The sequence below is a fragment of the Sinocyclocheilus anshuiensis genome, unplaced genomic scaffold (assembly GCF_001515605.1).
Source record: "Sinocyclocheilus anshuiensis isolate Anshui unplaced genomic scaffold, SAMN03320099.WGS_v1.1 scaffold328, whole genome shotgun sequence".
Classification (NCBI taxonomy): Eukaryota; Metazoa; Chordata; class Actinopteri; order Cypriniformes; family Cyprinidae; genus Sinocyclocheilus; species Sinocyclocheilus anshuiensis.
Window position 1 is genome coordinate 2,199,487 of NW_015558621.1, and position 22,723 is coordinate 2,222,209.

General features: G+C 39.0%; 1 protein-coding gene across 1 annotated transcript in view; it reads left to right on the top strand.

Annotated features, from left to right (window-relative positions):
* Window positions 1–22,723, top strand: part of LOC107680619 (catenin alpha-1-like) — a 47,130-nt gene that overhangs the window by 3,405 nt on the left and 21,002 nt on the right. The window contains exons 4-7 of the mRNA XM_016476584.1: window positions 3,170–3,321; window positions 10,178–10,288; window positions 12,775–12,956; window positions 17,012–17,117. Of these exons, the coding sequence (XP_016332070.1) occupies window positions 3,170–3,321; window positions 10,178–10,288; window positions 12,775–12,956; window positions 17,012–17,117 (551 nt within the window). The remainder of the gene's footprint in view (window positions 1–3,169; window positions 3,322–10,177; window positions 10,289–12,774; window positions 12,957–17,011; window positions 17,118–22,723) is intronic.

Consider the following 22,723-nt stretch of genomic DNA (forward strand, 5'->3'; position numbering starts at 1 on the left):
TGCGCGTGTGAGAGAAAGCGACGGCGAGTCGTGCGCCTTCACACTAGAGTTTACGTTACGCCAAATACACAAACACCGGTGCGCTGCATATCCATTCCAATGAACTGAAAAATATCACAGATCGCTTGACGGAGAGTGAAACTCTGAAGCGCTCAGTCAGAATAAAAAGACATGCTATTTATGAAGTGGATGTAACTTTTGATACTTCGCTGTAAAAGTGGCTCTCCGATTGACTTTGCCCTATCAGTGCGGCTCCCATGAAAAAAATAGTGAAGACCACTGAACCTAGTCTTACAAACATTTACAAACTGTATCCGGTATGATAACAATGTTATGTACATTTTATGTTATGTTACGTTATGTTGCATTTTCACTGTTTACAATGGCAGGGCCTGCCATCTTGTCTTTTTGGCTTGTTGTTTCTGTTTGCACTTTAACCCCAAGGGGGAAATCCAGATCAAATCCCAGAAGGGAAAATCAAAACAAAATAAAGTTAAAACTTGTTTTGAACAATTTCTTTGTCATCTGCAGATTGATTTTAAGTAGGGGGGAAAAAATCGATTTAAATCGTAAATCGGATTTTTGTGAAAAAAATCAGTTTTTTTTTTTTTTTTAGGCCATATCGCCCAGCCTTATGTTTATGTGTAATAAATTTTGTTGAATCAAATCAAATATTTATTTCTAAAGCTACTATTTGTAATATCTACTTGATACTTTCTCATGTAACACAATAATAGCTTTAAATTATCTTTTGTGGGTAATTTTTACAGCCAAATTCAATTTGTGATTAATTAGATTAATTAATCGACACATCATGTAATTAGATAAAAAAAAATGTATCAACTGACAGCCCTAATTATAATATTGACGGAAATGTTACACCCCTTACCATACTGTGATGCCGTGTGTGTGACGAGCGCCGGTGTGCAGATCTTCTTTATGCACCAAGAGCTTGCAACACTCCAAAGAGAAAGGAAAAATTGAAATCGCATCATATGACCCCTTTAATTTATCATGGTCTAACAGCTGCTTTGAACATGCTTCATCCAATCCAAACTTAGTCAGAACTATCCATTTAATATTATTTTTGGCGATTGCACTTATGTATGTGTGACTAATTTCTATTTAAAATCCTATTGTTCTTGTTTAATATCTAAAAATGCTGCAAAGGCATCCAAAAATAGCACTGTTGCCATCTGGGCCAGAATTTCCTTGAGTGGGTTTGTAGGGTGTTGGTACAAGATTGCTGATTTTAAAATAAAAGTAACTTTATCGACTTCCTCGCAAGGTTGCGTAACATGGCTGTGGCCAAAAGTGCTGTCTAGATAGGCAGCTCACTAAGTTTTGAGACACTGCCTGTGACCAGTATCTGCACTCTGGCTTTATAAGGAAAATAAAAGCATACTATTACTCTTTTCTTGTAGATAAAATGTAATATTACTTTCATGTGCGGTTACATAATAGCATTCGGATGCCTTCAGGAACCTTTTTAAGACTAAAATTACAGAGATGGTTTGTTTCTCTGGGACAAAGCATACGATTTTCCCGTTCATTTGCGGACTTTCTCTTGGGAGAAATTTTGGGTCACATTTTGTGTACTCTGTTCAGCTTTACGCTAAAACAAATAGCTGGGCCATATTGGCAAAGAAGAGGATGTTATGTCACTAACGATTGCTTTAATTACTGTTAAACCTCATGCCCTGTAAGCCTCAAGGCTTACCGAAAACCTTTTGTTAATGCAAATTCCAAGTATTCACTTATTTCCGATGTACATCTTCCTATTCAATCTGTTCCTGCTACTGTACTCCCCAGTGCAGTCCTAAATTGTGAATGAGAATGAGTATTAATGTAGATGTGTTCAGCGCCTATAGGGAGGGACTATTATTTTGTGGCTGGGAGGTGGTGCGTGGCTGGAGGGCCGGCTTCAAGAAGTGGTTGGGCAAACTGCTATAGATCATGCTGAAACAGGTGACCGTTCAGCTTTGCGCTAAAACAAATAGCTGGGCCATACTGGCAAAGAAGAGGATGTTATGTCACTAACGATTGCTTTAATTACTGTTAAACCTCATGCCCTGTAAGCCTCAAGGCTTACCGAAAACCTTTTGTTAATGCAAATTCCAAGTATTCACTTATTTCCGATGTACATCTTCCTATTCAATCTGTTCCTGCTACTGTACTCCCCAGTGCAGTCCTAAATTGTGAATGAGAATGAGTATTAATGTAGATGTGTTCAGCGCCTATAGGGAGGGACTATTATTTTGTGGCTGGGAGGTGGTGCGTGGCTGGAGGGCCGGCTTCAAGAAGTGGTTGGGCAAACTGCTATAGATCATGCTGAAACAGGTGAATCAGCCAACCAAATTTCATGAAGGTTTGGTATCAGATGGCCCAGTCTGAATAAATATCCCTAGTGCTTGTTCAGCCCAAAATTTAGCATGAAATGCAGCAGAGATAAGCTAGAAGCAGAAACCATATTCTAGCCATGAATGCTTTTTGCAATCACCATCTCAATCCAGTTGCATTTTTTAACAGCCAGTCTGTTTGTTTGGTTTACTGCTTAAAAACCTCTCATTTGGTTCATTAAGCACAAAGCTCTAAATGTGGTCTCCAGGCCGGATGGTATTCATTTGTGTTGCACACAGTCGTTGTCATTAAATATCCTTTGGGAATAAATTGGTAAATGCCATCCACAAAACACGTAGGAAGCAACCCTCAAAAGGTCTCCAGTTCCCATAGCCTTTGCATGCAGAGAGAGTTTGTGTGGCTTTGAGGTCTTGCTGCCACCTGTCTTGTGATTGATTCATTTAAAGGTGCCTCTGGATTAAGTGTACTCATCTGCCGTTCTCGCAGTCAAGTAAAGCCTGATTAAAAGTTGCCTTGAGCAGTCATTAAAATCCAGCAACACATTCACCGTGAATTTCTGCATTTACTCAGCTCTGTTTCAGGCGTTCCAAGTTAGATGGGGGGACGTGTCGATTCAATTCAAATCTAATTTGAATATATGAAATTGTATATTTCTACAGGCAGAATGTCTTTATTGAATTGTACTTCAGCTCACTTATATTTGCTGAGTTGAAACGGAATTGTTTCCAGCAAAATCACTTTTTTTTTTTTCCTCTTGGTTTGCTGTGTTTCTGACCTTACTGTTTGTCCTTTCTGTGTGTGTTTACAGTGATGCCACGTTTCACTGAGCAGGTAGAGGCAGCCGTGGAGGCTCTCAGCACCAACCCAAGCCAGCCAGTGGATGAGAACGAGTTCATTGATGCCTCGCGTCTAGTATACGATGGTGTGAGGGACATCAGGAAGGCTGTGCTTATGATCAGGGTGAGCAGAAACCTTTAAATAGAAAAAAGTTTCTCTTCCCAATTTTAAAAGGTTTGCCTAGAAAAAAATCTCATCCTCGGGTTGTTTGAACCCTGTACTGTTTTCTTTCTCACTTGAAACTACACTGGTAGTAGGCAGATCATGTAAGCTGTTGTTTTCCATACAACAAAAGGGCAGATTACTATTACAAAAAATGCACCAAAAAAGCACATTAAAATGAGTCAATATGACTGAATTACTGTATGGAAAAGATCAGCTTGGATGTTCTGCCTAACATCTATAGTATTTCACATAAGACTCAGTTCAATTTTGGAATGATATGATTGTGAGTAAATTACTACTTTTTCTCTCTTTTTTTTTTGGATGCATTTTTCATCTATTCTTTTAAAAGAGCAGTTAAAGAGTTTATTACTTCATCTATGCCACCCACACAGGTTTCCAGTGCACTCTGAATTTTATGACCTTTCTATGTGTTTTTTTTATCACTTCCATTTTTTTCCCCATTTGTAAGAGCTCGTAATATTGAGGTAAACTCCAATTAAGTATATCAAAATTCTTTCGGGATTAGAGGGAAGAAGAGGGCAGGGTTAATTGGTGGTTTGCTCTGTGAGGATATATATATAACTCAGAATAATACTGCACTTAAACTGAATGTGTGCTTGAGAGGAAAAAAAATGAAAAGGCTGGTGTGGATATATGTGCCGCTTTATTAGAAACTAATTGTGAATTTGTTTTGGGCAAATGGTAACCTAATTGAACAGATTTCCCTCTCCATGTGCACTATTACCAGAGCTGTAGTTTTCTGAGGGTTAATGGTCTATCCCTGAGCTGAACTGTAACATTGGACAGATGGTTGCTAGCTTGCAGTGAAGCGTTAGCTAACAGTCTGACAATAAGCAGACAACAGTCCGCTCTTGCTGTGCAGGGAATCGCACAGACCCTTAACTCCACTTCACCGGAACAACTAGGTTAAAGGCATTAATTGAGGCAAATATAGTCTTTCGTAGTTCCAGACTAATGAGTTTTCAATTAATTGCGAAGATAATATACACTGAATTTGAATAATTGGCTTGTGAGGAAGTGTGTTGGAATGTATTAGCGCCTTTAGTTAAAGCAAAGAGTGCGGTCACGACCCGGATAATGAAGCCAGAGTAGCATTCGATTAAAAGGCCTCCGGAAATTGGGTGGCACATATACGCACTCGTGTATTTGCTATTGATAATTGTAATCGCATCATATTTCTTTGCCGCCTTTGTACTTGCATACTTTGTTTGAATACATCCACCAACCTTCTCTTTTCAAATGTCAAGTAGCAAGACGATTCGCATCGACTAGTTTGATGCAGAAGAAACTATCTGACTTGTTCCAAAATATTCATTAATAACAGAGGGTTTAAATTAGAATAAACACAAAATTAGATGGGGTTTAAGATCCTTTACACTTTATTTGCATTATAATACGCAATTGATTTTTTTAGAAAGGGGATTTAATTAGTGTTTTCCCCTTTATTTTCAAATCCTAGGAGAGCTCTAGTGCCTCATTCATTTTCCACTCCAGACTTCCTTCTCTAGTTATCTAGATTGATTCAATGGTTAAAACAAAAGGCCTTTTGGCAGACAGGATCTATTTGTTTGCTGTTGGTTTAACATGAGTGTTGAACTTGCCCCCGACGCTGAAACGCTTTATGCCTGCATTGGGTCGAAAGGAGAGGCGTGATCTTTGCTATCTTGTTTTGTTCCTTTCCGACTGTATTTTTAAACGCTTCAGGGCCCTTGTTCTGAGACGACTCACCCGAACCGATAAGAAAACCGCCCAAAGGTCTGGTGATCGCTGGGGTTTGTTAGAGGGCACTGTTTTAATACATCCTGCAGACATTGAGATAGCAAAAAAAATAAAAAGTTCTTTAATGTTTGACTTTCAAGTTGCTTCCCTCCACACGAATGCCATGTCAAGCTCATATGTTTAAACAGAGCTTGAGCGCTAGCCAATCAGCCAACACTAGTGCCCAGTGGGCATCAACCTCTCCACCGCACAGGAAATCCTCGATTGGAAGAGACAAGTGTGCGGCTTAGGCTACTTAAGATGGACAGAGTCTTTAACCTCGGTAAGTACTGCACTCGTAGTCCTTGCCGGCCGGCCGTACTAATGGCCCTTCCTTAGCACAGATCCTCATAGCTGCTGAGCGGTTACTGTAGCCTGCAAAGGCACCTCACCTTACCTACACTGCTTCAGGCGTCTTAGACTGTTTATTCAAATGCCTGCTCACTACTGCCCTAGTTTATAGATGTGATGAATTCTCTTGGATGGCAAGGTAGATATTTTTGAGCTGTCTGTGGTTTCCATCACTCGGCACACGGTGGATCTACACTGGCGACTGGGGTTGTGCAAAATTTAGAATTCCCAGAATTTGCTTCCTTGTAGTTCATAGGTTGGAATTTGAATTTAATGGGTGGCATCACACAGGAAGTTGAATTGGAACTGAAAGGAAGAGGAATTTATGGAAATGAAATTCAAGAGAGGTAATGCATTCTTGGAAATGAAGTGTTATATTAAGTTGATCGACAAAGTTAATGTGATTAATGTCATAAAATATATATAAACTAAATGCACGTTTTAAATAAAGCTTCTATCCACAATACTGTTCAAAAGTTAAGCAAGAGTAAGCATGTTTTTGCTTACCCAGGCTGCATTTATTTGATAAAAAATAATAGGAATATTGTAAAAAATTACAATTTAAAAATCACATGATCTTTTAGAAATCATTCTACTGTTGATTTGATGCTCAAGAAACAGCTGTGATGTTTAATATTTTTGTGAAAACCACTTTTTTCAGAATTCTTTGAATAGAAAGTTCAACTGAGGAATATTTATTTGAAATAGAAATCTTAATCTTTTTGTTTACTTATATTTAAATTCGGGAGTTAAATAAGATTTCAAAAAGCGTTTTCACAACCCTGCTAGCGACAAGTATTACTTTTAAATTTTAGCGCTTTTACCCTAAAATCCAAATTTTTGCACCAGTGTGATTCTCTAGATACAGCAAAACATGGTAAGAGATGAGCCTGGGCACTTCTAAAGTATCGTCCACACCTTGACTGACTTTGTTTGGCTGTATGTTGTTTTGATGTCATCTTCAGCAGGCAGAGTTTTGGGATACTTGAGGTGTCTATTATTGGAGCAGCTGCATCGTGAGCCAGTCAGAATCTCCTCATAAATGGATTGTACAGACAGTCGGATAAGCACGGCTTGCAGCACTGGCGAAATAATACATCCGTATCTTCTCACATCTCGTTCTTTCTCCTATCAAGCTGAAATGCATTTTCTTGTCAATGAGGGCTCTTCCCCCCTGCCACCCCTCCCCATTCTCCACCATTTCCCTCTGCAAACAGGTCCCTCTGCTCGCAAGTGCATACTAATAGAGCAGTAGAGTTATAAGAGGCATGTTTGGCATTCAGTGCAGGGATTTGAGAGAAAGAGAGTTAGTTCAGTTCAGTACAGGGAAAACGTGGTGTACTCGCTGCATTGGTGCGCCAGATCATTCTGTTTCTCTTTACAGCTGACCAGTAGAAACATTTTACTGCTAAAACTTCCACCATTACGTTTTTGCTTTAAAAATGCATAGGTAGGTTTTTTATGCTTGGAGTGCTTGCTAAGGAAAGTATCACTATTATAATTGCTCATAATTTGAGGTTGGAGTTTATTAAAATTACTTAGGCCAAGTGTTACGCTTCAACACATCACTTTTTGTTGCATTGAAGGAGGTTCTCGGACCTATCCAGGGAGTAGAATATTATTAGAAATGCACCTAGCAACCACATAGCAATGTTAAAAACTGCTCGGATCACTTAAAGGGATAGTCCACCCAAAAATGAAAATTGTCATTAATTACTCACTCTAATGTCGTTCCAAACCTGTAAGACCTTCATTCTAGGGCTGGGCGATATGGCCAAAAAATTATCACGATAATGTTTTTTCGTATCAGTCGATATCGATAATTATCACGATAAATGTCACATTTTTATTTATTTCAAGTTTTCAGGCAGATTTTTGATCCAATGTGAAAGTTGTAAAAATCAGACCGTTAATTGTGGTTTTAAACTATTCTTTATGGCCAGAACACGACAAACACTTCACGTTTTTGAATTCTTTACACTTATCCAATCATTTTTCCTTAACAAAATAAATATCTTAATAGAAAAAAAAAAATTCATAGTTCTGCACATTCTGAGTAATAGTTTCAACTTGTAAACGAGTTTGTGTTGCCTGATAATATTAATAATATTATATATTTTTTTGTTTCTTAGAAATACACATTTAATAGTATCTTAAGTTAGGATGCAGATGTAGATTTGTTCATTATCAAAATCAGTAATATCTGTAAGGCCACGTTCACACAGCAGCAGAATACGGTTGTCAGTCCTGTTTTTGAGTCCTTAATACGGTTACGTTCACACACAGTTCGGTTATTTACGGGCGTGACAACCGCATTCTGTAACCGAACTCACACCCGTAAATTTTCAGGACTCACAACCGCATTCTCGGAGCACACGCACTGTGTGAACGGAACAGGACTGGACAACTAGTTGTCTGTCACATCATACTGTGCGAGAGAGAGCGGCTCTGCCGCACAAACGCGCGTCTACCGTGTGCTACATGTTTTCATGCGTGTTTTCGGTAACTTACAGTGATGGAGAAATGAGCTGCGTGTCATCTGAACGTTTTAGATCTGGTCAGTTTTCCACCGGAGAAGCTCCTGTCAGTTTTGTGTTCTGCGCACGATTCAAATGCTCCGCTCTCCACCCAAATTTAAAAGCTGCTGTCGGTTAATGAAGATTTGACTAAAGAACTCGCGGCTCGATTGGACTCTTGTCGTGTCAGAAAGTGATAAGATTTTCAGTTTTATGGACGTCGCCATCTTTGATTTTACTTTGGTCACTGTCACTATGGTTACTAGTAAGGAATACGGGCTTGACTCCCGTTGCACGTTCATACAGACAGTATTCTAAACACAACTGTAAGCTGCTGTGTGAATTTCGAGACTCACACCTGTAAAGAAAATGCAGTTGTCAATCCCAAAAACTGACAGTGTGAACGTAAGTATTGTAGCAACCTCATTTTTATATGGTGAAATTTAATTATTCTGACTGTTTGAGTTTTTTTTTTTAATTAACCACTGGTCTTCTATAGTAGCATACATTTAGATCATGGTAATCACAGTTAAAACCACAAATATAGCACCTCAATACCATGGTAAAAATGTAATATGGTTTTTAGGTCTTTGTATGAAGAACAATAGCTAGTCTAAATAAATGTAGTATAAATGCTATAGTTTAATCACAAAAAAAAAATTGTAATTATATTTCATTACTCCTCCTTCAATACATTTAAACCATGTCTATATTAATAATATAAATTCGACACAAATACCCACATTTCTGACACAATACCATGGTGCAGTTAGTGCTACTACAGTAAATCTATGGTAAATGATGGCAATTTGTAGATTAAAAAGTCTTCTAACTGTATCGTTGAGCACAGTGTTTCTCCTGTGTCAGCGCGGTTTCATCTGGCTGTAAACAGTTATTTGTGTTCTTCGCTGAATGCAAGCGCTTCACACTGGAACTCACAGCACCGTTTGATCGAGACTCATCAGCGAGTGAACACATCTGCTCCAGTGAAGCTTGCGCCGTACCGCCGTTTAAACTTTGATCCAAGCGGATAAACGGTCCGAGTGACGCGCTTCAAATGAGTTGCGCTCTTTCGTTTCACCTTTGCCTCATAAACATTATATAGAAAATGTATCGACCACTTGTTATCGTTTATCGAGGAAATTTATATTGTGCGATAATTAACGTTATCGATTTATCGCCCAGCCCTACTTCATTCATCTTCTGAACAAATATTAAGATATTTTTGATGAATTCTGAGAGCTCTCTGACCCTCCCATAGACAGCAAGGATCCTAACACGATCAAGGCTCAGAAACGTAGCAAGGACTTGGAGAGTGTCACATATGTATGCTGTTCTGTATCAGCAGCACCGTACGCGGATACGTTGTTTACGCTTTGATCTGAATGTAAACAACGTATCCGTGGACATACGTTGCATACGTTGTTTACGTATGATACGCTCTAAAATGGTGCTATAGGGTGACGCGGAGGAGACAAATTTAATAAATTCATTATTTTTGTTTTCTTTGCGCACAAAGTATTCTGGTAGCTTCGTAAAATTACAGTTGAACCATTGATGTCACGTGGATTATTTTAACAATGTCCTTGCTACGTTTCTGAGCCTTGATCGTGTAAGGATCCTTGCTGTCTATGGGAGGGTCAGAGAGCTCTCAGAATTCATCAAAAATATCTTAATTTGTGTTCCGAAGATGAACGAAGGTCTTACAGGTTTGGAACGACGCAAGGGTGTGTAATTTATGACAGAATTTTCATTTTTGGGTGAACTATCCCTTTAAGCAATCTCTTAGCAGAGGCAATCATCCACAACTTATCAGTATTGAGTGGCATCACTACTAACATTTAGAAAATGTAACATTTTATTTACAGTATGAGAACGGTTTTAAAGAATTTGAAACAACTTGCCTAAGCGAACGTTCCAGACAAGAAGAATAGCAAAGCGCACAGCAAAAATTTACTAGCTCATCTAAATGCCAAATGGCATCACTGTTTGCTAACAGTATACCAAGGCAAAGGTATTTCGTGCTACTTTTTAACCCAACGAGAAAGAACTTTGCTGTGAGTATATCATGGCCTTAAGCTTTTGCTGCAGTCCCTAAGTGACTTGAGTTGTTGAAAGAGCTTGCTAATGCTTTTCTTTATCTTTTCTATATTCTATATCCCCCACAGACCCCAGAGGAACTGGACGACTCTGACTTTGAGACGGAAGACTTTGATTCTCGTAGCAGGACCAGCGTGCAGACAGAAGACGATCAGCTCATCGCCGGACAGAGCGCTCGGGTGAGAGTTGGGGCTTTTGTAGTTCACAGCTTTGGTTTCATGGTCGGCCAGTTTATGGAGCCACTAAGGGATGTCAAAAGGTGATCCTAAAATTACAAGATAGTAATGTTCCTTTGTAGATACTTGTATGGAATCTGTCCAGGGACTTAGTAATTTCCTTTTTCAGTGTTTTTATAATTAAACTATCACAATCTATTTAAAGAGTCGTAGACAGGGTTGCGAGGTGCTAAACGCTTTATTCACCGGTAAGATTTGCAGCATCACGGCCAAATCCACCTTTGCTTCACTGTTAATCACCAATAGCACAGAAACTCTGAATCAGTGTTTTTAAGATTCTGTACTGATTTCGTGTCAACAGCGCTCCTGATGTTGCCACCAGCGAAACAGACATCAAACCTCGCCCCCCTCTCTACCTCCATTCCTCCTCTCTCTCTCACCCCTCCCTTCACATCCTCCTCTGTTGCCTTGGTAATGCTTATGAAAATCCGTCCCTACATAGCTGGAAGGAACAGGGAATATATATTTTTTTATTATTATTTTGTTATTAGTTTGAATATATTCTCTAGTCCACAGCTGTGGTGATGGTAGACACTGCCGATGATTGGCATCCTGTTTTCCTTTTTAAATTCAGCATTGTGAGAGAGAGGTAACGGGAACCAAGTTGTGTTTGGGGATCTTGTTAGTAAGAGTGCTAGCTTTTCCTGCGAGCACTTCTTCAGAGTTCCTTGTGTGACAGCACAAATGGAAAGCAATATGTGGCCCAAGTTTTTTTTAATAAATGCATTTTAAAATTTTGGATTTTCTTTTGTCAATAAGAATTGTTCCTGGTCGTGTAAGGCTGTCATCTATTCATATTTACATCAGCTGTGCCATTCGCATATTCTTTGTTCCCCAAGCTCGCACGAATATAATTACAGACCTCTCACCCTCCTTTTCCATAGTGATGTGAGCATGTTGATGAAAACTAAAAAAATACTGAGAAAATATTCAGCTCTAATCGTTTAGGGGATGGCAGGAGACTTTAAGAGCTCAAGACTTGAACAGAAAGCTCTTGTTAAAGATAAAAGCGCTGCAGAAGACTTACATTTTCCGTTGAACCTTGTTGCTGGGGAAGCGAGTAGTATTTTTGTTTAGAGAGTTGTAGAAAACTGGGCAGTGGAGGTTGTGCTTGAGTGAGAATGTGATTATATAAGTCTGTAATCACTGTCCAGCCTCCTGTTCCACCCCCCCAGAGGCTTTTGATTTAGTCCCTAGCTCCAGTGGGAATCCCAGTCACTCAGTTAATGCACAAATGTGTGCCACGTGTGTGCCGGTGCTCCAAATTTAAAGAGAAAATTGAGTTTATGAGGCTGAAAAATTAAATTCTTTGTGAGAACTTGCCAGAAAGGTTTATTTCAAATAAGGCAGTTTTTTTTTTTTTTTTTTTTTTTAGGTAATCATTGTTCAGCATGTCCTAACCAGGTGTGACGCAGCATATATCCAGCGACAAATAATTTTATACACACGTGCATTTATATACGTAAATGAATATATTATTATAATTAAAAAACATTAATTATTTTTTTGTGTACACTACTGTGTTTGGGGCAGTTTTGTTTTCTAAATATTTGAAATTTGAAATATATTTATATTATGCTCACCAAGGCTGCATTTATTTGATAAAATACAGTAAAAAAACGTAATATTGTAAAATATTACATAATGAACATAAAACATAACTTTTCTTTTTTAATATTTTTAACATGTAATTTATTCCTATGATGGCACAGCTGAATTTTCAGTAGCCATTACTCCAGTCACTCAGAAATCATTGTAATATTCTGATTTAGTGCTAAAGGAACATTTCTTATTAATGTTGAAAACGGTTGTGCTGCCCCCAAACTTTTGAACAGAATGAATGAATATATATATATCGGACCACTGAGTTTTGACAGATGGGATTAATGAGCGTGACGCCTCAAATTGACCAAAAAATGCCCTTGTGCCTGTCAAGGTATTGCATCACAGCTAGTTGGCACGCGTGTTATTTAACAAAAAAGATCAAGCTCGTTTTCTGTTCATCTTTGATGTGCTGAATGCAGTGGCACATATTCAACTGGCCTCATCATTCGAGTTTTGTAGGGCTATTGAGGCTGCAGAAAGCATTGCTCAGCATAGTTCTGAAAGGTTGTGAACCTTTTACAGAATTAGAGGAATGTTTCATAGCCCATACGCCACCAGCCAAAGCTGTAAAATCTCTCCTGCTCGCTCGGGCCAGGCCGGTCATGCAAGAAATGAGAGGGAGAAAGAGAGAGCGAGAGAAGGACAAAGGAAGGTGTAAGAGAGAAGCAAAGAAAGAAGCAGGAAGGAGGATTGAACATCAATTTTCTTTTTTTAATTGCATATCCTTTGTCATCTCTTCACCTCATTAACAGTCATAGATCAGCGTATTGTGAGCAGATTTATGTGCGGTGTGTTATATATGAGATTCTCTGTGGAATTGGCAGGCCATCATGGCTCAGCTATCCCAGGAGCAGAAGGCGAAGATTGCCGAGCAGGTGGCCAGTTTCCAGGAGGAGAAGAGCAAGCTGGACGCCGAGGTATCCAAGTGGGATGACAGCGGAAATGACATCATCGTTTTGGCCAAGCAAATGTGCATGATCATGATGGAGATGACAGACTTCACCAGGTGAGCTCAAACCACCCTCTTCCCTGCTCGAATGCCTGTCAAATATCACACAAACACACACATACACACATCTCTTTTAGAGTCAACTCAATAGACCTCTCTGGCCATGCACTATTGCTCCGGTTTCACTGCGTCCCGGCTCAGTGCTTCAGCTTTATATTGGTTTGTATGGCAGTTTGCATTGGCAATGAAATGTGCACAAGCCTTTTTAGAGGGAAAGCTTTTCGAATATTGAAAGAGAGACTGGTGAAATCTGTTATTTTTTTATACCTAATTTCCCCCTGTCATTTACCTAAATCGGCCATCAATTAGTAAGGTCTAATATTAACTGAGACAAGCACTCTGTTCTGTCTCATAGAGCCTTTTTTCCCTTCTCAGTGGAAGCAAATCAGCTGTGGATTTTTTTTCGTGGGCTTTTTACCTGCCTCATTTGCTTGCCTCATTGTCTTTCCATCATACGTGATCCCTAAAGAAAGGGTTCGAAAGGGAACAAAATCTTTCAACCTTAAAAAAAGATTTGATTTAAAAACAACAAAGGGCAGGAGCTGTTGGCGCAAGGAAAGGTCACCTGAATTCTTCCACTGTATGCTGACAGAATCAGGGAAAAGGTAATTTTAGGTGTAACGGAGCACGCTCATGTGCCGCACACCTGAGAGTGACTGCCATCTGCTCTCCCAGAGGACACTGTGTCTGTGTTTGTGTGTGAGCGAGAGAGACAGAGATGGAAAATGTCTTGGACTATCGCTTCTCCCTGCCTATGCTAACCAAGACCCCTTTTTAAAGTGGATCATGCTGAGGACACCGTTCGGACACCGTTCTGTGTGAAGTACAGACTGAACGGATTGTCAACACATCCCACCACTGTATGGCCAGATGAGACGCAAACTACGTTTTCTCGACTGGATAACCAGTCTCGCTAGTAAAGTTTTGATGGATGAAAACTGCAATCAAGGTTAAGGAGTCATACAGTAAGCACGCGTGATTCCGTTATATTAATGAGTGTACGAGTGCTCTTGACGCACTGATCGCCCATTGTATTTATGCACAGGCACAGACATTTCTGTACATTCACGTTGTTTCCACACACATTCACGATAATGTTTTGATTTGTCATGTTTATGTTGTTGTGTTTAGTTATACTGAATGGATCCGTGTACTGTAGTACAGTGGTTCTCAAACCTGTCCTGGAGTACCCCCAGCCCTGCACATTTTATATGTCTCCCTCATCTATCACACCTGATTCAACTCATCAGCTCATTAGTGGAGACTGCAAGACCTGAAGTGGGTGTGTCAGATATAGGGAGATATATAAAATGTGCAGGGCTGGGGTTACTTTATGGAGAGGTTTGAGAACCACTGCTGTAGTAGATATATGCAGTCAGCAGGCAGTTGATTTAGTTTTTTTTTTGCCATCTCCATGTGGTCCTGTTCGGTATCGCAACTTGACTTCTCTAAAATATAAAAAAAGTTCATTGCTGTTGCACTGTACACATACTATAAAATTCTGATTTTTTTTTTCTTTCATATGTGCTTATTACGGCTGTGCGATTAATCGAAATCTAATCGAAATCGCGATTTGAGACGTTGCGATTTCCTAATCGCAAAGCCTGCGATATTTGATATTTTCCCCCAAATCACACAGCTGTAGTGCTTATATGGGCTCCTTATATCATTTGGTTCTTTGGTGTCCTTTTGGAGTTTTTAAAAGTGTCCTTTTTTGGAAAGACATCTATATTTATCATGAAAAAAGCTTGCAGAAAATACAGATTTTTGAGAACCACCCTTGAATCTTTTGGTTTACTTTGCTGGATATAGCAAATGATGACAAAATAAACATTTGAAACAAGATAAATGGTCTATGCTCAATATCTGTCAAAAAAATCGCAATTTGATATTTTCCCCCAAATCACACAGCTGTAGTGCTTATATGGGCTCCTTATATCATTTGGTCCTTTGGTGTCCTTTTGGAGTTTTTAAAAGTGTCCTTTTTTGGAAAGACATCTATATTTATCATGAAAAAAGCTTGCAGAAAATACAGATTTTTGAGAACCACCCTTGAATCTTTTGGTTTACTTTGCTGGATATAGCAAATGATGACAAAATAAACATTTGAAACAAGATAAATGGTCTGTGCTTAATTTCATGAAGTGTGAAATCACAGAAAAAGGGTGTGATTAATTAGATTAAAAATTTTAATCTATTGACAGCCCTAATATTACTATATTACTATATATAAAAAATAAACATAGGGAATGCAAACTATACACACACACACACACATCTAAATGGGGACATTACATAGACTTCTATTGTTTTTATATAAGCTAATCCTATCCCTACCCCTTACAGAAAACTTTCTGCATTTTTACAATTAAAAAAAAAACAAAAAAACACTTTATTTAAAAAAAACTTTAATCAAAAGTTATCATTACCTATTAATAACATATATTTATTATGTTCATTAAAATGTTCGTCAACTATTTTCATTAGTGCCCTAAACATGATGTATCTGTCGGCTGTTTTGTGTTTTTGGCAGGAGAATGGTATTGTTTTCATTGAAGGTGACACTCATGCTTCTTGTTGAAGGCCCCCAGAATTCTGTCATTGTCTCGAGTAAGAAAGCAACAAGGCTGCAGTACATCTGTCAGTGTGGTTGCACAGATTTGGTTGCATTTGCATGAAAAATGGCAATCGGTGCTGATGTGTCACCTGCAGAAATGTGCTGAGTGAAGGTCTCGGCAAGTTAATTCAGTCCACGCCCAAATTATTGCCCCTCGACCTTGGATGGGTACACAGTCCCATGAAGGTTAATGCTATAAAGGAAATTGATTTCGGGAGCCTTTATCCAGCCTCAATATCTGCAGAGAAGAGGCTTGCCACCAGTTCTGCTTATGTCCCTTTCTGCTCATGAATAAAGCATGTGTCGCCTGGATTCGTGTCACATATTTTGGAGCCACCTGTCTGTGCATGCTGTGGTCCAGTGCTTGAGCAGTTATGACACACACACACAAACACACACACACACTCTTTCTCACATACACAAAATTGCACTACCCCCATCTGGAACCAGTATCAGTGGCTAATTCATGGGCACTCAATCAGATTTGCATATCTGAGTGTGGGGATTGTCAAGTGAGATGAAGTCACTCTTGCTCGACAGTCACCTTGTAGTGGCCACACTCTCACCTAGGGCAGGTTGTGGGTGGGCCACCACCAAAGCAACATCAAAATAACCTGTCCTTTGTGTTTCAAAATGTTAGACGTGTTGGTTGCTCTTTGTGGGGTGCATTTTCTTTTTGAGATGTCTCTAGTGAATTCCTGTGACTGTTCTGATAGATGCAATGCTGCCAGGAGGACCCTGTCTGAACGGCACAGAAAGAGAGAGAGAGTAATAGGGAGGGGTGAGTGTTGAGAGAGAGCAAAAACACAAAATTCCATCTGTTGTGGGTTGGATTGTTCAGTTTAGCCTGAAGAGAGCAGCTTTGAATCCAGGTTGCGCCACTTGCCAACTGTGCCCTGCAGTCCCTTGTGGGCACACAGAACTGACAAATGGCTGGCCTGATCGTAACCAGGGAGCTGTGGGGGGGTGAGCTGGGATGGATGAGGCCAGAACTATTAAATGAACTGAAGTGGCAGTGACCCCAGGAAGCTGACCAGACATCACAGAAGTGGGTGGGAGCTGCTGCTAGCTCACACCATCTGTCTGTCTATGCGTATCTCGTTCATTCGTACCCCCCTCGAAGTCTTCAAGCTACTAGTGAATGGAAGCGTGTTGGAGAGGGATGTTCCTCCTTAATGAGATTAATCAATTGGAAGCGAATTGATCTCGTCTTGCCCAAAAAGCCCTATTCATGCTGTTCCTGTGAGTGTGAGGCTGTGAAACAAGAACCTGTTTTTTTCATCAACCTTGTCAATATGAGCAGCCATTCTTATCTGTTGAACGTGTTGACGTTTTGATATGTATCACCCATGCTCGCACATACTCACTAGCACGTCACATAAGACTGCACACAGAACAGTAACTGTGAATGAAACTGCTGTTTTTTTTCTCCCAGGGGTAAAGGACCACTCAAAAACACCTCTGATGTGATTAGTGCTGCGAAGAAGATTGCTGAAGCCGGATCAAGAATGGACAAGCTGGGCCGCGCTATTGCGGATCAAGTAAGTTGAACTCAAATCTGTTTTGCAGGAAAAAAAGATCTCTTCTCTTGGTGAATTGTCCATGCTCTTGTTTTTCATTTAAGAATCTTAATCCTTATGAAGCACTCCAGTGAAACGCAACAGTGCATAATTTATCTCCCAGCCAACTCCTATACCTGGCTTTTTCCCAGCACCTTTCGAAAAATTGTGACTGAGACCATGATGCAAAAGACGGCACTGCGGGTCTGTAAATCCAATCCCTGTAGTCCGACACTTATTTTCCTGGAAAGCTCTTCTTATTCTTGAAGCTGAATGACAATGACAGGTTCACAGGCTTCGTGAAAATAATATGGGAACATTTCCAGTAAACATCAAACTGGCGTATGTGCTGCAATGGTTCTTTTAGATTTTTTTTTTTCTTCTCAATAGCGTTGTTGAAAGTGATATTGTGAGCTCGGGAAGGGGGTTTTGCATGGCAGAATCATCACCCATCACTCATCCCTCCACGAAGGCCTCTCCTCTGTTTGTCATTTAATTAAGAGTACGTCACGCTGTGCTAACATCACCATGCAGCATGCAGACTACCAGTTTGATGTGTCAATAGCTTTTACACTTTGAACTGCATTAAGCTAAAGGGTTAGCGGCGAGAACTTGTGAAGCTCAGGGTCACGCTAGATGTTAATTTCTTGAGTTCATGCATTTGCAAGCACGTTTTGCCCATGCAGCGCAGTGCAGCACCCAGGGAGGGAATGTAAAGATACGCGGCGTTATCCTATTTTGCCGCATGGTTATGGCTGTTAATTAGGCGTGCCTGTGAACATCTGCAGTGTGCCTTCAAAAAGATTCCTTTAACATAAACTTGCATAATAAGCAGCCTTCATGCAAACCGAAGCTCTGCACTTTTGATATTTTATTTAGATTGCACTTTGATCCGACGTGAAGCAGCTCCACGTTTCAAGTCTGTAGTAATGCTACCTATGCCGACCCAATTGGAGAGGAATACTAAATGTCCAGTTCAGAGATGGTGAAAGCTTTCATAGACAGCCACGTCCTGCAAAGTCTTTGATGTTTCTTATTCAGTGCTGTGAATACAATGATATCCCCTGCAGAAAACAGATGGGTACTGTGCAGGTGCTTGTGTGTGTGTCTGTGTTTGTTTGCTTATCTGCACAAACTGGCACATAAATGAAAATGCATTATGTTTTGTAAACGGTGTCCATTATACTGAACCTGCCAATTTGTTGAGTAATGGGTTTGATTTGCATGTAGGACGCATTTAAAATGAACTTCACGACACGTGCCAAAGACAGGCGTGATGAGATTTCACTGCTCATAATTTAAATTTTTTTGTATTATTCTTGTTTTTTTTAACAGTTTATTTAAATATATAATTTAATAACAATATTGTAACTAGTAATACAAAAATAAATGTATTACTACTAGTGCTACTAATATTTTTTTTACATAGTTTTTATTATATACTGTTATATTTTAATATTTGAATATAAAATTTCAGTTATTTATTTATTTTTTAAATCTCTCCGAATTTAGATTGTCATTGCATATTTGTGAAACAAGCAAGTCTTCATCTCTCTACACCAGTCTCAAGAACAGACAGTTTTTATTCATATTTAGTACTTGACAAAATTCATTTTGTATGCTGGGTGAGTGTAAGTAGGGATTGCTGTATGCATTAGCAAGTGCATTGGTTGTGGGAGGAGATGTCTGTCCTAGTGTGACCCCTGCTTTTAAACAGGTGTGAGCAACTCCTGACATGCAGCCCAGTCCCGATTGGTCCCCCCTCCTCTTGTCCTGCCTACAAATAGAGGAATTAAGGGCAGTAGGTGAAGATAAAGGGAAAGGAATGAGGGATGGAAAGCCCCAAGTGAGACCTGAATCCTTTAAGTGTGCTTCGTCTTTAATTAGCAGCATAATTATCAGGTGGCAGCTTTCTTTTTCTCTTTTATATGTTTATGCCAAACTATATTTAGACTGCTCCTCACACCTTCTTGTGCAGATGAGGCTGCCAGAGGCTAACTGCCGAAAAATGAACAAAGGGAAGCAGTTTCTTATACAGAAGGATGAATCATCAGATTCAGAAGAGCCTGCGGAGGGATGGAAAGCAAATAATTGTAGCACTCCTCCCCCTACTCTCTGCCCTCCTTCCTCTCTTTGTCATTTCAAAGCCCTGCCACAGAATACACAGCGGTGGGCTATAGCATCACTCCTGACTGCTCGTCTAGTTTGTCATGTCATGTACTTTTGTTACATCTGAGATTGCCAACAGACACCACAACAGAGCCGCCATGTGTTGATAGGCCAAAAATATCAGTGAAAGTTGAATATGCCAAAAACAGCATTCTTTAGAAATCTTGTACAGGTAAACAAGATGATGCAGAATGGGGGAATTAAGATTTTGGAGGGAAAAAAATCAATGTTGAAAGCATGGATTGTATTGCGTAACTCTTCACAAATGCATCCTAGCAGCAAGCTCGACTACTTAAACCTAACTAATCAAAATGAGGATGTGACAAAACATACTCCTCTGCATCTGGAGGCCAACCAAGGATGCAAACAAGACAGCGGTAACCAAGCGGATAGTGTGGGTGTTCGTTGATGAGTACAGAGAGGCCTTTTAAAAATCAGCGGGAGGTGCGTCTTGTCTGAGAATCAGGCCTTCTGAATCCATTTCACAACATCTAGCTGTTGTATGTAGATGTTTTTGGATCATCGCAGATGCTGCCAGAAATGTTTGGGCCGGTTTAATAATCAGTTTAATGGCTGGAACAGAGCTCGATTAAAATTTAAAGAAATTAGTGTAGTGCATAGATGAGGAGAATGCAGGATTTAGGTCATTGCCACACAAAGGTCTGCACTGCAGTTTATTAAGAATTTACGAGCAGATTCTGCAGGGGCAACTTGTGAGGATTTCATCTGAGCACAGTGCTGAGCAAATAATGCAGTGTAATTGAGATTTATAATGCAAATGTGTAAGCCACCACACTGCCCATAAATATTGTGCCCTACATGCATGCACATGAAGGCATGAAACCGGCACACACGGACACGATCGCAGAATACTAGGTTTGCATATTTTAGCGAGGCAGACCTGCGGGCGGCAGCACGTGCTTTATGCCAGTGATGTATACCGACATACATAGTTTTCCAATTTAAATCAGGGAAGATTTATGGTGATCCATAGGCACCACCACAGGTTGGATTAATCCCAGTTCTGGCCTCTGGCTGCATAAGGGTGACAGGCCTGTAAATTTCCTTCTCTACAGTAGAAGAGCAAAACAAAATCAAGATGCGATCCCACAAATTCTCAGCTCAGCACTTCAAGGGTTGGTAACTTATATGATGCCCACCAGCCTGGTTGAGACTCCTGGTTTTATGGCATAACGGCAGACTATTTAGCAGGGTTTGAAATCTTTGAATTGGGTAAGTGAATCATATTTTAGACATGAAGTATGAATTGCCTTGCAGACATATTCATTCAGAGGTGTTAAGACGTTCAGCCAGTTTCCTCGTTTTACTCTATTACAAATGCTACAAATGTTTTTCTCAGTTTTTCTTTTTTTTTTGTAGGAAATGTTCCTAAACTGAATTGTGCTGTTTTTTTTTTAAGTATTTGGTTTCGGTGTTGTAGCAGCTCTAAATTTACACCGTTGGAAAAGCAATTGAATTAATGACACGATTGCTTTCTACATGTGAATCATTAAGGTAGCTACAGCATTTCCTTAAATTCCCAAAGGTGGAGATCATTATTTAGATAGTGAATCAAGGCTTCCCTCAGTCATGGAAATACCAAAAACTGGTGTGTTTTTTTTAGACTTGGGAAAGCTCATGGAAGTTACTTTTTCTGTAAAATATTTATCTGCTCTTGTGTAGAGTAAAACTTGATAGTAAGCCATAGTTTTTGGTTTGTGAATTAATTGCTCAGTCAGTTCTCTTCAGTTAGTTAGTAAGAATGGTTCACAAATCAGTTTGTCAAGTCAAGTCAAGTCACCTTTATTTATATAGCGCTTTTAACAATACAGATTGTGTCAAAGCAACTGAACAGCATTAATTAGGAAAATAGTGTGTCAATAATGCAAAATGACAATAGTAAACACTCATTTTTAAGTTAAAGGCAGTTCATCATTGAATTCAGTGATGTCATCGTCCAGCTCAGTTGATTTAAGTTTATACAATTCTTCCTTTATGTTTGTGATTCTTTAGCAAATTGGTCTATCTAAAATCTTTCAAAAATCTTTATTCTGTGATCTCAGAGGTCGTGGAGAGCTCATTGGTTAAAAAAGCAATCCTGTGAAACTGAAGGATTGCTGTGGAAAACTTAGGGGTGTGAATCGGCACTGGTTTCACGATTCAATTTGATTACGGTTATCATGTCAACGATTCAATTCAATTCGATATCACGATGCATCAAGATTATATCAAATTTATTTTGTGCATTTTTATTCAATTATATAAGCAGGCTACTTTTTAAAATAATTGTTAATTAATTACTTATTAATATTATATTAATTAATATATAATTGATTAATTATTGTTAAGAATTAAAAGTAAATATAGCTTTTAAATCATACAAGCAAATATAAAGTAATAAATGGGGAAAATACAATTACAAGGCATAAACAAAAAGCACTTTCATTATCTGGGAGTGCTTTAAGTATCCGAAAGTTTACAGATAGGCTAATCATAGTTATTTTTATTTTTTTTGCCATTTGATTATTACTGATGAGATCATGGACAGTGGCAGCTTTAATAGGCTGCATTCACACTAATACACAGATCTATTTCGACATATCAGATGTTTTGTCCTGTTCTGAAAACATAACTGATTGTTTACATCAATTTCGTATCATAAAAGTAGATGCAAGTGCATTTAACCGCAGCTGCGAGGTTCAGGACAAGCACAAAGCGCACTAGGGCTGGGCGATATGACGATATTATCGTATATCAACGATGTCTCCTAAGTATCGTGATGTCGATGTCAACAGTCAGGTAACAGACGATTATCGACATTATCGGGGGAAAAAATGACAAATGATAAACCTAGTAAGTTGCAAAAAATATTTTACATAGCCCCCGTACAGGTCTTTTTGCATCTTTCAGCCCAACACTTAATATTATACTGTGGGCGTTGTATTTTGATTAATAAAATAAAAATTATAAAAATTACAATACAAAAATGAAATTTAAATTAGCCTGCTTCTAAATGAATAATTATTTATTATATGTTAACAGTTATTTTTATTTCGTTAAAAACGGGCCAAAAGAGACCTCCGAACTAGCAGGCTACCAGAAAGGGGAAAAAAAAAAAACGTAAAATTTTTGCTCAGAATTCATTTTTAATCCCTGCATGATTTTAGTCATACATGATAAATATCAAATACGTTATAGCTTGACTACAAGTTTAAAAACAACGCTGCAATTGTTATAATTAAGGAAATTAAACTTACCATCATGAAATCTACACAGGCGATAATGCCAAAAAGAAAGAGAAACATCGGAAAATAGGCATATTTTATTCAAGACAATATTATATGACATCAACATGCATTTATCATTCTTACAATCACCGCCAGAATGTCCAACTTCACCATGATGAACTTAAAATTGGG